The sequence below is a fragment of the Monopterus albus genome, unplaced genomic scaffold (genome assembly GCF_001952655.1).
Source record: "Monopterus albus unplaced genomic scaffold, M_albus_1.0 scaffold5.1, whole genome shotgun sequence".
In the NCBI taxonomy this organism is placed as follows: domain Eukaryota; kingdom Metazoa; phylum Chordata; class Actinopteri; order Synbranchiformes; family Synbranchidae; genus Monopterus; species Monopterus albus.
In genome coordinates this window covers 3,051,846-3,067,758 of record NW_018127885.1, presented here as the reverse complement: position 1 = coordinate 3,067,758, position 15,913 = coordinate 3,051,846, and the positions used below count along the sequence as shown (strand labels likewise).

The following is a 15,913-nucleotide window of genomic DNA, read 5'->3' as shown; positions in this document are numbered from 1 at the left end:
CTGGACATTTGAAAGTAAATTCATCTCCAGAATGCACATTTAGGTAAAACTGTAACAGCAAGTGCCCTCCAGTATCGTCAGCCTATATTTACAGTGCCTTGCGAAAGTATTCGGCCCCCTTGAACTTTGCGACCTTTTGCCACATTTCAGGCTTCAAACATAAAGATATAAAACTGTAATTTTTTGCGAAGAATCAACAACAAGTGGGACACAATCATGAAGTGGAACGAAATTTATTGGATATGTCAAACTTTTTTAACAAATAAAAAACTGAAAAATTGGGCATGCAAAATTATTCAGCCCCCTTAAGTTAATACTTTGTAGCGCCACCTTTTGCTGCGATTACAGCTGTAAGTCACTTGGGGTATGTCTCTATCAGTTTTGCACATCGAGAGACGGAAATTTTTGCCCATTCCTCCTTGCAAAACAGCTCGAGCTCAGTGAGGTTGGATAGAGAGCGTTTGTGAACAGCAGTTTTCAGTTCTTTCCACAGATTCTCGACTGGATTCAGGTCTGGACTTTGACTTGGCCATTCTAACACCTGGATATGTTTATTTGTGAACCATTCCATTGTAGATTTTGCCTTATGTTTTGGATCATTGTCTTGTTGGAAGACAAATCTCCGTCCCAGTCTCAGGTCTTTTGCAGACTCCATCAGGTTTCCTTCCAGAATGGTCCTGTATTTGGCTCCATCCATCTTCCCATCAATTTGAACCATCTTCCCTGTCCCTGCTGAAGAAAAGCAGGCCCAAACCATGATGCTGCCACCACCATGTTTGACAGTGGGGATGGTGTGTTCAGGGTGATGAGCTGTGTTGCTTTTACGCCAAACATAACGTTTTGCATTGTTGCCAAAAAGTTCGATTTTGGTTTCATCTGACCAGAGCACCTTCTTCCACATGTTTGGTGTGTCTCCCAGGTGGCTTGTGGCAAACTTTAAACGACACTTTTTATGGATATCTTTAAGAAATGGCTTTCTTCTTGCCACTCTTCCATAAAGGCCAGATTTGTGCAGTATACGACTGATTGTTGTCCTATGGACAGAGTCTCCCACCTCAGCTGTAGATCTCTGCAGTTCATCCAGAGTGATCATGGGCCTCTTGGCTGCATCTCTGATCAGTCTTCTCCTTGTATGAGCTGAAAGTTTAGAGGGACGGCCAGGTCTTGGTAGATTTGCAGTGGTCTGATACTCCTTCCATTTCAATATTATCGCTTGCACAGTGCTCCTTGGGATGTTTAAAGCTTGGGAAATCTTTTTGTATCCAAATCCGGCTTTAAACTTCTCCACAACAGTATCTCGGACCTGCCTGGTGTGTTCCTTGTTCTTCATGATGCTCTCTGCGCTTTAAACGGACCTCTGAGACTATCACAGTGCAGGTGCATTTATATGGAGACTTGATTACACACAGGTGGATTCTATTTATCATCCTTTGTCATTTAGGTCAACATTGGATCATTCAGAGATCCTCACTGAACTTCTGGAGAGCGTTTGCTGCACTGAAAGTAAAGGGGCTGAATAATTTTGCACGCCCAATTTTTCAGTTTTTTTATTTGTTAAAAAAGTTTGAAATATCCAATAAATTTTGTTCCACTTCATGATTGTGTCCCACTTGTTGTTGATTCTTCACAAAAAATTACAGTTTTATATCTTTATGTTTGAAGCCTGAAATGTGGCAAAAGGTCGCAAAGTTCAAGGGGGCCGAATACTTTCGCAAGGCACTGTAGCAGAACAAAAAAGTTGAAGTTTGACAGTGTTACATCATGCCCACATCCCTGGACTGCATTAGTATCATAGCTCAGTGGTCAAATGCCAGCAGCACAGGAAAGCACTGCGAAGGCTCATGTCTTCACATTTTCCCATGTATCCAAGGTTATCCTAGCAAGGCGTGATGGATAGGAGTGCCCCACCCCTAAGTGTTCATGCAGCAGGCACTCCAGGTCCTTTTAGGGCAGCAGCGAAGGCTGAAGCAGAACTATAGAACATTCCAGCATGACTTGAGTTCTGCCATTCTGCCTGTAAGGACAGAGAAAGACAATGGCCCTCTATCCCCTCATTCACTCTGTCCTTGTACGCTTCCTGGCAGAACAGTAATATTCCACATCCCACTGCAATCTACTAAAGGTCTACAAGGGAGGGATTAATACAATTAAGGATTTGTAGATGTGGTGCCAAGCAAGAGACACGGTGCCTTTTGTAAATATTTCCAGAGCACGTTTGCTCTGGGCTGTCACTTGAAAAGGGATACAGTAAGGCTGGGACAAAGTGAAAGAGGGGCCACAACCAGCAGCCTATTCCAGAAAATCTGCATGGTTATGCACTACATATATTATTTGAATCCAGTAAATAGCCTACATACAGTATACACACTAGATGAGGAAGAACAGGGAGGTTGATTACAGCACAAACCCTGGAACAGAGTGCATTCCAATTAATAGGATGCATGAACATGAAAACCAAGGGTGTACAGAATATAAATGAATTTGAGTTCATTATTCAACAGCAAGAGTTTATGAAATGCATGTTCAAAATGTGAAGTAAAAAAAAGTCAAATAACTCATCTGAGCAGCGATGGCCACATTTGAAAATACAAACAAAAGGACAAATTTAAAGCCAACAAATATTGCTGCCTTGACTGTCCCATCCCATCTGGCAGATCTTAATTGCACACCTTGAGTGTGAAACTCAGCATGTTTGGACCAGGATCTAGAAGAGACCTGAGCTTACTTTATTGTTTCAGGCTTTGGTGAACACATTCCCCTCCATCACAACAGTGCTGACTGACAGAGCTTTAGAAACATGCTGCATTCTTAGGCACCACCTAACAAAAGAGATCTGGCAGGCATACTCACCAGCCAGAGTCTGCACATTTTTTCAATTACACTAATCATGTCAACAAACTGACTCTGAAACAGAACAGGGTGGCATCATTTACAAATTCCTACGAGTGCAGCTCACCTTGGCTGCTGATAAGGCCTGTTTACATGGTACAGGAATGCTGTTTGAGATTTAAATAGATACTGAGATAGGAAATTTTACCCCCCCCCCCCACACACACACACACAAACACACACCAATTAAAGAACCAGTCCAAATTCTGACAGTATTGTTTGCTTACAAGACTTTAACAGTGTTGTGAAATGTTTGGAGTAGAACAGAGTTTCCTCAAACTTGTTCTCTGTATGGTAAATAAACTTATGTGGAAATCATTCCCACAGCATTTTGGGAAAGAGCACTAACTGTTTACAAAGTCTAAACTTATACACATCTTCAAAACCAGCTAGTCCTTTCACATACAAAGATTTACAGGATCAAAATAAAGACACCAGAGGTGTTCTTGCAACCCAGGTAAGGCTTCACTTTATTTCCTGCTTGAGTGTCTCATTTCATCCATAGCAGTGACAGGCTGCTATTTTTTTCTGTTGCCAGGCCATGCAGTTCCCTAATGACACAATCAGCCTCCACTGCACTTGATGTTTGTGCTTGGTGAGATGTTCACTAATCTTTTCCTGAGCAAGCAGCACTACCCTTGGGATCTATTTTGTCAATACCACTATTGCATTGCCAATGCATATTCTAAAGTGGTAGAAACAAATCAATATCATGGAAATTGCACAAAACAGCTGACAGAGAAGGGGTTTTACAGTGTCTCAAGGTGAAAGTAACAAAGGAAGGAGCCAAAGCTGAACATATAAAAAGGCACAGAGCTCATGGAAAAAAGGGAGAAATGCTGCTTGTATGCAAAAATCCCACCCATCAGGTCTGGAAAAACACCCACACTGGGTGGTGAGTGGTCTGGACAGCGACAGGGAAAAACACTGATTCCTTAAATTGTTGCCAAGATAAAATGAAATAAAACTTTTACCAGTACAACTAAGCCAGCACCCCTCCCAAAAAAGGTATATGGTTCATTTTATGCAAACTTGCAGGAATCTATCGCCATCTTGTGGTATAGCTCAAATCTAAGGTACTGTAATTGAAATTTTGAGCATTTGAGAAAACTTATTTGGCTATAATAACTGTTTAGTGCAAAGTGCTCAAGCGTTACTCTTAACTCCCCACTGGAAAGACCTGACCCGTTACCTTTTAATTGGCAATGGTGCCGTTATTCACTTCAGCCTGAACATGATACTATAAGTCAGAGGAAATAAATAGAGCAAATCACCTGATTATCGGGCAGCACTGCTTAAAACCGAGACACAGCTGTTATTAACTATCCAGGTCGTAAATGCTGCATTCAAGCCTCTAACCTACTGTGCATTTACCACATCGTAAATCTTCTGTTTTGACCCATGTCAGTGTGCTGCTGCTGCTGCTGCTGAAACAAATCCAACCTGACTTACTGCTTCGCTGTTGTAAGCCTCTGCCAACTAGTCAAATTCCTGGGAATGGGACAGACATGAGGACAATGACCTTGACCTTTGACCACCGAAATCTAACCAGCTCATCCTCGAGTCCAAGTGGACATTTGTGCCAAATTTGAAGAAATTCACTCAAGGTGTTCCTGAGATCTCATATACACAACACTGGGACAAACATGAAGTCACTGTGACCACAATCTGATCACTTCTAATCATCAGTACAGAGGCATAAAAATAGCACACAATCCGTTTTTCACTACTGAACCTGCATAGACCAGTGGATATTTCCAGCTCAGTTTTAATCTTCTCTTCCTGGTTGATGCCACTGTAGTGATGAAGCTCATCCAGAATGACTTTTGCTTCCAGAAAAAAGGATTCCGCCTCCTCAAGAGTTGAAAAGAGTCAAGGAATTCTTGTTATTTGAAGTGATATTTCTGCTCAGTCCTATTATTGCTATACATATTATGACAAGGATATGTGTTTGTAAGCAGTGCAGCTCCTCCCTGTGTGAGGTGTACGCCCAGAAGACATGTGAGAACTTCAAGTTTGTCATCTCTGCAGGAGGAGATGGAAGGAAGCAGCTCTCTGGCCTGGGCCGAGTGCTTCTGGGCCTGCAGTCCAAAGCCTGAGAGAACACAAAAACAATACTGTGTGCGAACTGAATAGCATGCCAACTCTAAATCTGAATGTCATCTTAAAATGACTCCCAGTTATTCCTTTCATTAGCTCCTTAACAGAGCAAAGTAACATCGCAGATTGTAGCACATGGACTGATCAAACTGCATTGCACATCAGTTAAAAAAAAGTCATACATTTATAAAACTTATCTTTTAGTACAATTTGGTGTAGATGCATCCCTCAAAGACTGTTGTGTGGTTTGTGTATCTGTCTTAAGTGCAAATTTTAAAAGCCGATTTCAAAGTTTGTAGTTACAACTATCTATCAGACTTACCTTTGAAGTGGAAATATGCTTTAGCCAGTCTGGCATGGGCCTGGGCTACTTTCAGATGTCCCTCCCCGTACACCAGCCTTGTCAGAGCCACACAGTGCACAAGGTCCTGGATGCAGGCATCGAACTGAGCACAGAAGAGACTGTCAGTGTGATATCTCTTAACAGTCCGCTGCACCAAGCATCAAAACCCATGCCAATAAAATGAAGCATCTTAGAGGGTGTCAGCCTTACTAATGTGAGGTGTGTACATCTGAAAAATATGTAGATGACATTTTGTAATAATTTGTATTCAAGTTATTTAAACAGCATGTACATGCTGGTTCCTGCTTTTTAGATTTGAAGATACACTGCTTTTCTTTGTTTTATAACAAGAACTCTCAAAACCAGGATACTAATAAGCATGTAAACATACCTAGTGATAATTATTTATCCCTAGGGATGTGCATACTTGTACAGAATACACATGCAGCAGTCCTGTAAACACCACCAAAATCTACTGGACCCACCTCTTGGTTGTCTTCATGGGCCTGAGCTCGGCTGTCAAACATCCTGAGTTTTTCTTCTGGGAGCATCATTATAAAATTCTTCTTGGCACAATCTGTTTGTGAGGGACTCAACACACCTGAACCACAAGGAGATGCATACACGCTCATGATGGTGCTTGCCACAAATGATCTGCAAGTTTAGTCAGACAAGGCACGTCACTACATTATAGAAAAACAATACATATTAAGACAGTTTTTGCAACCTTTCACTAAAATGTTGACCACTGACTGATGCTACACTTGATCTGAGACTTTAAACTCTTTTATCGGCTATTTCCTTATGTTTTAGTTTGGTCACTGGGTAACAGAGTAAATCCACGGGTCAAACAAAAGTGTTGTAAGAAGATACTTACCCAGCAGGAGACTCGAAGGAACTGGGTGGCGTTTTGTCAATGAGCGATTATCATCCATTTTCACATCTGAGAGGTAAGTCAGCCTCAATGCAGGTGTGATTTAACGCATTTTAAACAGTCTATGGATGTAACAATAACCGAGCCACCGACACTTATTCGTTTCCGTGTTTACACTGCGCGTTACTACAGTAGGTAGGGAAAACTTCTGATCCTTTCATTGGGAGAATATAAGCAATAATTGAACGTCAATATCTAAACATGTCTAAAATGTAGCTCTAAAAGCATGTCGTTTAATCTCCTATAACCGGGATGTGTTTAATAGGGACGCCATCCATCACTGACGGTACGTGGACGTAGTGCAAAGGAAGTGGGGCTGCGTTCAAGAGCCTGTTCAAAACAGTATGCCCTAGTTTGACAAATTTAGCGGCAATTTGTTAATTTAATTTTAATTCTGGCAACGAGCAAAGTGGTTGGTAACGGTGCCAACAGCGCTAACACCGGGAAATAAATCCACCAAAGTGCAAACTACCCTAAACATATGTTTCACGCGTGTAAATGGGTTTATGAGTAGATAAACATGGCATTAACTGTCTACCTCGGAATGACTTTGTAGTAAATAAAATGAAAGATGTGACATATATGATTATCCACAGATGCTATTAACAAAGCATTTCTTAAAGAAATTTTGAATTTTTGAAGACATCAACAGTTTTTCTGTGGCAGAAACTTTGAATGAGAATTTAGTTTTTGGTGTTCATGGTCATTGTATGGGATGTTTACATGGAGAACAACAATTTTGAATCAACATTACTGTCCTTGAGGGCAAATATGTTCTACCCATCTGAAAAAAAACAAAGCCTGCTGCCTATCTTTTTGTAGTTACACAGACTTTTACATAAAGACTATCTCCTTTTCTAACAATGCAAAGCTTTGAAGACTTTACTTTGTCAAACATATCAGCTCTTTATTAAGAATATGCAGCTTTCCCTTCATTTTTTCCCATTCATTTTATTATTTATTTTATTTATTATTTACCCCTGGCACTCTTCTGTTGTGTTTTCTTTATATTGTACTTTTATTCTGTGAAATGAAGTTTTAAAAAAAGAGAACAACCAGCCACTGTGTAAACAATGGCTTAATATTCCCTTAGATCTCAATAGTAATGACTTCATGAGTTTCTTTACAAATAAAATCACAACTATTAAGAAAAAAAATTACCACATCCTTTCCACAACTCTCACAGATGTAACTTCAATACAACAGTTTTAGAAACATTTATGGAACCAGCTCCCAGGCAGACACCCTCTCTACCTTTAAGATTAGACTTAAGACTTTCCTTTTTGATAAAGCTCATAGTTAGGTTAATATAATATTGTTCAGTATAATCCTAGTAGGACAGTGAGAGAGGGTAGAAAGGTACTTAGTATGTTGTGATATGTCTTCCAGTGCTACATGGCATCATAACAGCCAGTGTGGCTGAACATGAAGAAGGCTGTGAGTGATCTGGGTAACTACTAATGGGATTTGTTGACACTGCCTTTAAATTGTGTTTGTCAGTATATAGCATTCAAGCACAATAAATTTCATGATAAGCAAGCTTTATTGACTCATCTTTAGGTCCTGTTTTTATCATTGCATCAAAATATATTTTCTATGTATTTTATTATTATTATTATTATTGTTATTAGTAGTAGTAGAAGTAGTAGAGAATGGAAATGACTTAAAGGGGTAGATTTAAATTAGGCCTGTGATTACATCGAATAGCCTACATTTTTTATTTTAAATACGTTTTACCCAGGCACAGTTTTCTGAAATGCCAAGCACTGTCTTAGAAACAAGATATAAATGTCATTAACCTAAATGTTTTTGTATTACGTATGGTGGGCGTGTGTGTGTGGTTGTTTCTTTACATGTCAGCTCTGTGATAGACTGGCGACCTGTCCAAGCTGTACCCTGCCTCTCACCCAATGTTAGTTGGGGTTGGCTCCAGCCCCCTGTGACCCCATTAAGGAATAAGAGGTAGAGATAATGGATGGATGGATGGATGGATTATGTATGGTATTGTGGCCAACCACCTAGAACCTTTAGTTTTGAACATAAAATGTAGTTTTCTAATGACTCCACTAGATGTCAGTATAGTAACACAAGAGTAGCCAATGGTCCCAGAGAACACTACAGGGTTTTATTGTACAGTTGTGCACAAGGGAGTATTATAATGTAGTGCTCTTTTGAGAAGTGATGGCCATGGCTTTTTGGCCTCTCCCCTGGGCATGCACACTTCAGAGAGTAAAAGTGGCAATATTTAAACCTAAAGGCTTCATTCATTCTTCAGTTTTATCCAAACTGCACCTACAGCATTTATCAGATCATTTATTTCATGTTTTCTCTGATATCCTATGATGTTACATAGGATTTCAAGCCATTGTTTGGTCACATACACATGCTAAAAGGCTGACAAATGGGAAAACACGATAACATACGTTTTTTGTGAAGTTATGAAGTGCATAAGCCATGTAATCAAAAGGATTATCATAACAAAAAACAGCAGCTGTGTCAGTCAGTCAAAGCCACCCTATATACAAAGCAGGGATATAGATTATATCTGTCTTGGATAATATACTGTATAGGAGTGGCACAATTGACTTTAAAGTTGCTCAAAGTCAGCTGCTAATAGCTCATTAGTTTTAATGGGTGGATGTTAAATGGACTGAAGTCACTGTATTGCACGGGTTGAGAGGTGCCACTCACATGAGATGTAAACAATGAACAATGACACTCCTTTATGGTTTTATAACCCCTAATTTTAATGTATAAGAAAGCACGTTTTCCTAAAGTGTTATTGTTCATATTGTGGTCCTGAAACACCAAATATCCCCTAAATAAAAGTGATACTGCATAGCAAACATGCTTTTCCCCTCTAAATGAAATAAAAATAAATTTTGTAGTACTAGAAGTCTGAACTGTAAGTGTAGATGAAGATAAAAAAAATATGGCAAGGCCTTTCAGGATTAAAATAAAACATGTTTTTAAAAATACAGATAAGGTACTGTTATATGTGTGTTCCACATCATTCTGTACATTCATAGGCATAAACGTTACATGCCAAGAGGATGTGTACATTTCCTTGTGGAAATATTTTCTTACATCAGTGCACAAGATCCATGCCAAATAAGCAAGAAGTCAAGTCTCTGTGGCTGCTTTGAGAAATTGGTCTCCAGAGACAGCTTTCTAGGTTAATTTATTTTGTATCGGACTAGCAATATGTGTACTGTCACCACTTTTAGTCTCAGGGCAGGGTATATTTTGTGAGCAGTACTGCCTAACATAACTTCTTATGGCTCCCTGGGATGGCTTCTGCCGGTTTATTCTGGCAGACTATGAGACAACCCGTTTATTTGTTTGTTTGTCCCATGAGTTTTTGGCTGGCCGTTCGGGGCTCTGTTTGGCCCTGGTCCCTGTTGGGCTTCTATTTCTGAAACCCAAGTGGCTCTTAATGAAGCTGGTAGGGTTGGCATCGGCCCTCAGCAAACCCAGGCCTGATCAGACCCTTCTTCTTCTGCCTTGGCAGCCACACTCCATTTGCTCCCTCTGGCTTCCTAATTTAGTAACGGTGGGTAAAAATATGCGCTAACGAACAAGGTCTGGTATGTCAGGCTGGCGTCCAGAGAAGAGGGAGAGAGGGGAGAGGGTGAGGAGAGGAGGGGAGGGTGCTGTTTTCACAGCATAGACCCAGTGACAGGAGTAGAGTCACTCAGACCTCTCTGACATCTGTGTGGTTTTTGTGTATGTGTAGACATTTGAGGGAGTGTGTGGGGGTGGATGATGAGAGGTGGAGGGTGAGCACTTAAAATTTCTCACCCTTGCCAAACTCCAGTCAAACACTTCTAATCATCCTACTGTTTTATTCCAATCACACTGTGAGGCTGCTAAGCAAACCTATGGTATGTAGTACAAATGAACAAATTATTGAAAGAGGTGCTTTTTCATCCCGTGTTGCTACAGAATCAAATGGTGGTTTTTGCACTGCATCAGTTTTCAAGTATCGTCTTCACAGAGCTGCCATCATGTCCATCTCTTTTGGTGCAGATTTCTTTATAGAAGACTAATGAGTTATACTTTATAGATCAATAATGATCTATTTGAGGAACTTTTGGGTTGTTGAGTTGTTACATCCTTGTGCATTTTAACAATCTGTAGGATGAGCAAATACTTAATAGATAAAATGAGCTAGCCATTAAAACACAGAGAATTATTTATTTTAAAGTGAGTGTTGTATATGTTCCTCACCATCTCTTTACTGTCTTAAATTCACCAGGATGGCCTCTCCAGCAGACAATCAAGACTAAAATCCAGGTATTTACTAATTAAAAACTATGACATTTACACACTACTGTTTGAACACCCCAGTGAACCTTTTGGGTTTTATGCATATTGTTTTGAGTGGAGGCATAGCTCACAGCAAATTCTTTTTACACTGTGTGCTTACTGGATCAGTACTTTTACATGCAAGGCAGAGCTTCCTGGCTCAACCATATGCATGCTGGAGGTTTAACTGCAGACTGTACAGGTAGCAGGAGAAAAAGAAGTTTTTATGTACGTTTACACCCCAGTACTTCAGTTTATATGAACCTATTCCAACAAACATTAATGGTGAATAGAGGTTATTTTTGTGAAAGATACAGGAGAAGTGGTGCCAGCAAACTGTCTCGCAATCATACAATGGCTTTAAATTTTTGACTATCCATCCATTTATTATTGTAATTGATTAATTGAATAAAACCACTTAATCAGCTGATTGGTCATAAAGCCTGTGCCTTGTATCTACAGAAGCTGCGCAGAGAGTATGGGTGAATTCCCTCAAACGTCTGCCTCACAACTGTGCAGTCACAGACAGACAAGATAACAAGTCACAGTGTGTCCAGCATGTGCAAGAGCGGTGTTATCAACATGCAGGATGATTCATACGACCGGTGGCTGGATTCTTTTCCTTGAGCTGAATCAAAATGTAAAGAAATGCACAAATAAATGCATAAATAATGTTTTTATTCTTTATTCTTCTTTTACTCGTGCATCATTAGAAGATTCAAATTCAGTAATTTCAGATTGTTATTGTGTGATATGACTGTTTGTGTTCAATAAAATTAGAGAATTTGCTAAATTATGTATTTTGAACTATTATAACCTTCTTCTTCCACTTTCGGCTGCTCCTGTTAGGGGTCGCCACCCAACTGACGATGCTCATGCTAAACTTGTTTTACGCCAGATGCAAATTCTGGGTGAAGTCTAATTTAGAGTCACCAAACAAGCTAACCTGCCTGTCTTTGGACTGTGGGAAGAAACCAGAGAACATGCAAACATGGTCGGGGTGTGGACCTTTTTGCTGTGAGGCAAGAGTGCTAACCACTGTGCCACCGTGCCATCCCATTTTGAACTATTAAAAACATTTTATAAAAACCTCATTTGATGTTTGCTTTTTCACATTTAGTGGTGGGCTAACAAGATCAGTTTTTATCGTGTCTTAATATTCAACTTTCCCTAGCTTGAATTGTCAACACAGCAATATATGAACAGTTTTGTATAGGAAGAAAACAACTTATGGATGAAATTGACAAAGTAATGCTTACAACCATCAATGATATGCTCGTGCAGGTTAGATATGTCACAGTTATTTGTTAAAACCACAAACCAGCATCTCACTTCTATACAGCTGTCCCCACTTCCTGTTAGTTAACCCACAGACATTTACCCCTCAGCAAGAACATGAACCCCTTGCACAAGAAGTATTGTTTAGAGTAGGAGCCATTAGAGCAGATTTTTTTTTAGTTGTGACATATTCTACTCTATATGGTTTCTTAGATCATTCTGTTTTCACAAAGACTCATGCATCATATGCAGAGGGCACCGAGTTCACTCAGGTGTGTATCATGGTTTAAAGGTGTGGTGTCTGAAATTTAGTGACATCTAGCGGTGATGTTTCAGATTGTAACAGTCAGTAAAGCGTTCATACATAGTGTTCGACTGCCCTCACAGCCGTTTCACAGTGATTACCATAAATGTAGGATAAATTATGCACTTGGAAAACAAGTGGGGCTGACTTGACCAAACAAAAGCCAACAGTGGCTCACTTGACTGCAGTGTAATTTTCAAGAAGGCTGAATACACACATATTAAGATGTGCAATAATGCCATTTTACTCATTAGGCCTATTAGTAAACACTCAGCCATTAAACGTCCATCTTGGCCCCTCCAAGCACCCTTACCATAATTGAAGAGAAGAGGCACAACAAAAGTGGAAGGGCCACTGGTTTGACTGGGTTTTTTGCAATTGACAGCTCACTTGACCGTAGCTGACATTATCACGTTTCTTCATGTCTTTGCTTCTTTGACGACGGGGACTCGTGCTGCCTTCCTTTTTCTTATGTTAAAGTTTGACTATGATTCGCCATTTATTCAAATTATAGTTCTTAAACCCATGACAGTGCTTCCTCTTGTTTCTAATCTTACTTTTATCTTCTTTTTTTTTTTACAGCCATCTCCAAGTCCAAGCTGCTGCCTCCATGTGAAAACACGACATTCAACCACTGTGTGGTTTGTTTGTTCTGGGCTACTGTAAAAAACAGGGCAGCTCATCATGGTGGCTTCCACGATGAAGGACTCACTCTGTAAATATAAAAGGCTCATTCTAAGCTTAAGAAATCACAAACAGTCATATTTTCTGGTGATTACATATTAATGAAAACTGTCATGCATACTAAAGCCAATTTCTGCTAATGTATCCTTAGATCTTACAAACTGCACCTTTAAATAGTCAAGTTTCTCCTATGGGTGTGGCTTTAATCACCGAACCAGAAGACCATTAAAAATTATTAGATTTATAAATACCCTTCCACCTCAGATATTTGTTCAGTTCTGGAGGTCTGATATACAGAGTTTCATATTTATGAAGATACTGAAATACCAAATTTGGAGACGAACTGGCACAAATCTATTGCTGTTAAATTGCATGAGTGGTTTTACCACTTTAACAAAGGTATCCAATTCTGACTCGCAGCAAATATGCTAATGTCTTTGCGGCTGCTGCACTTCAGATAAAGCATGTTATTCAAACACAGAATAAGAGATGTCTTTCAGTACTGTAATCAAAGTATTTGTGCAGGAAATGCCGCTTTTCAGAAGTAGAAACAAAACCAGGCACTTGAGCCAGGCACCCCCTCCTTTGAACTGACTGAAGCTGTCCACAGCAAAGACTTGATAGTTATAGTATGATAAGATAAACTGTCTTTCCATTCAGCAGTGTTGTTCCATGCCAGTGCTTGGTCAAACAATAGTTTTGTATTCATATGTGAATTGTTCTCTGCTATGGAAAAGGCTTAGAATGTCTTAAACTTGTGTTTATCCTAATCTAAACCTCGGCCTAATTCAAAGCATATGCAGACAACCAATCAGCCATTGTTTCACCACTAAAGCTTCTTCTGTCTATTCTGTGTCAAAATCAAAGATTACAGAGAGCTTTGTAGGTGATATTGCCGTTCTTTGTTTAGACAATGGTGTACTAAACCAATAACCGTGTTTTGTTTGTTGACAGTGTGTATGTTCCTTCATAATTGCAGTTTTAGTGACGTTGTGACAGTGAGATATGTGCACGGGGGAGTTTTCCCATGGCCAGTGAATCAAGCTTTAGCTGCTAAAACACAGAACAGCAACTGCTCACCAGACATTTCCTAAAATGATGCTGAGGGGTTTGTTTGTATCTCTATATCCCGATATCAAAATGCTCATGCATACACACATGAAGAGTGGATGGAGTTGCTCCTTATCCTTGGTACACTGTGGTCCAGCACTGCAGCCTCTGTCACTTTGGTGTTAACCAGGGGAAAAGTTGCCCATTTGTTCACTCAGAGTGCTGCAATTCACAATTATGTTTATGCTACAGAGGGATCCAGCATAAACATGTTTCACATGTTTCTCTAAACACATGTAAAAATGTGTGGCATCTGGCCAGAAACAAGAGAAAAAGAGCGACTATCTGTCTGAACCAGACAACAGTTAAATGAACATTAGCTCTCATGTTACCTAATATGTAATCTGAGGTGCACATTTAATGACCCAAAAGTCAGTCAGTAATGTTTCTTTTGTGCAGTCGGTGCATTTAAAGGAGCATTCTAGCTGAAGCTGATCTCACCTGCTTGCAACTGAAATGAATCACTCGCACACCTCAAAAATAAGTGGTTTGTGAAATCATAATATCAAAAGCAGGGGTTTGTCCAATACCTTTGGCTGTGGGTGTGAATGAAAGGCTAAATGTCTGCCTGTGGTTCTCTGACCTTTGTGGTTCCTCTGCGGACTTGGTTCAGGTATGTGCAGGTTGTGTGATGCAGTGGTATCAATAATGGAAGAAAGGCAACCCCCTCTCTCTGGCTATGTGGGTCAGAGGAGGATCTCAGTGGATGGGAGAGATTGATGAAGAGCAAAAGGGGGAGCATTGGAGTGCCTACCTCACAGCAGTGCAACCCAAGCCTCTCCCCCTGCACTTGTTCTGAGGAACCCCTCCTGAGCTGCATTGCCTGGCGCTCTTTAAATGACCTTCAAATTAGTCTTATTTTTTAGGACCTCTAAACCCTTAAGGGTCCTTCCTGAAGGAATGGTTGGTCTTGTTTTCACTCTCCATCTCTGCTTTTTCATTTGTTATCCTCCTGTGACCACATATGGAGGTAGAAAACAGCAGGATGGCAGAGCTACTGTAGCAAAGGTGACCGATTTTCTCTCCTGTTGTGTCTCTGATGTAATCAGACAAGTGTGTTATTTGTTCCCGATTATGCAATTACATGCACAGATTTTTACCCTTTCATAACACCTACACTGTCAAACAATTCCTTTGTCACACATCCTCATTCCAGCATCTGTAGACAATGATACACGTGGTGTTTTGAGAGGTTTGTGTGTGTGATGGCGGATATCACAGTGTCACAATGGGCTCTTTATTCCACTACATCACAGAACATGACACTGTCAAACCAGCCATCCATCACTACAGCTGTGGTTTATGTACACACATCGGGTCATGCTGGTCCTTCGTCCAGAACTGATGCAGCCCTCTTACTTACCCATTTGCATTAAGAGAAACACTTCTCTCTAATGGAACTAAATGACTCAGATGGTTGCAATTTGCATGGTTATGCTTTGCTCTTGATGGAATGGCTGTCTGCAAGGCTTGATTTACGAACTCTTTGGAAACAGTTTTCAGGATGATTTGCTCACAATTTAGGTTTATTATGGTAAGGAACATTTCCAAAAATCATCTCTCTAACTGTGACAAATATGAAAAGTGAGGTAGCTCTTTGCAAATTCACCTAACTGATCTGCAGCAGATAATACAAACAAACACTTGTGTAATCAGTCAAGCTGTGAAATTGTTAGTTGATGCTTAGCTGATGTGCTAAATGTACCTCTTAGTTCTGTGCACAGTGGAGCACAGCAGCCTTAAAGGTGACCTTATAGTGCAGGCATATGTTGCGCCCTTTTGGGAAAAGCTTTGACTTTCGTTTCATTTTTAATACACTGGGGTGAAGCCTTACCCCCATGAAGACAATATACCTTCACACAGTACTGGCATTATAAATTTATTTGCACAAGTGGCAATTTGTCATGGAAAGCTTTATAACATCCTCTCCTTTTTTAACCTTGTAAAGAAGAGTGCATAGAAA

At 40.1% G+C, this 15,913-nt stretch overlaps 1 protein-coding gene and 1 long non-coding RNA gene across 3 annotated transcripts in view; one reads left to right on the top strand and one right to left on the bottom strand.

The window, feature by feature from the left end:
* Positions 1–6,696, bottom strand: part of ttc23 (tetratricopeptide repeat domain 23) — a 12,756-nt gene extending 6,060 nt beyond the window's left edge. The window contains exons 1-5 of one of the 2 annotated variants that reach the window (XM_020611768.1): positions 6,210–6,696; positions 5,818–5,933; positions 5,312–5,435; positions 4,837–4,984; positions 4,625–4,750 (exon numbers count right to left, since the gene is read on the bottom strand). In XM_020611768.1, the coding sequence (XP_020467424.1) occupies positions 4,625–4,750; positions 4,837–4,984; positions 5,312–5,435; positions 5,818–5,933; positions 6,210–6,267 (572 nt within the window). In that variant the 5' untranslated portion in view covers positions 6,268–6,696. Of the gene's footprint in view, positions 1–4,624; positions 4,751–4,836; positions 4,985–5,311; positions 5,436–5,817; positions 5,987–6,209 lie in introns of both variants that reach the window. The other variant, XM_020611777.1, reaches the window with a different exon arrangement.
* LOC109966716 (uncharacterized) lies at positions 6,195–11,201 on the top strand. Its single transcript, XR_002275816.1, has 3 exons — positions 6,195–6,282; positions 10,525–10,562; positions 11,037–11,201. It is a non-coding gene; the product is annotated as an uncharacterized LOC109966716 (long non-coding RNA).
* Positions 11,202–15,913: the final 4,712 nt, after the last annotated feature.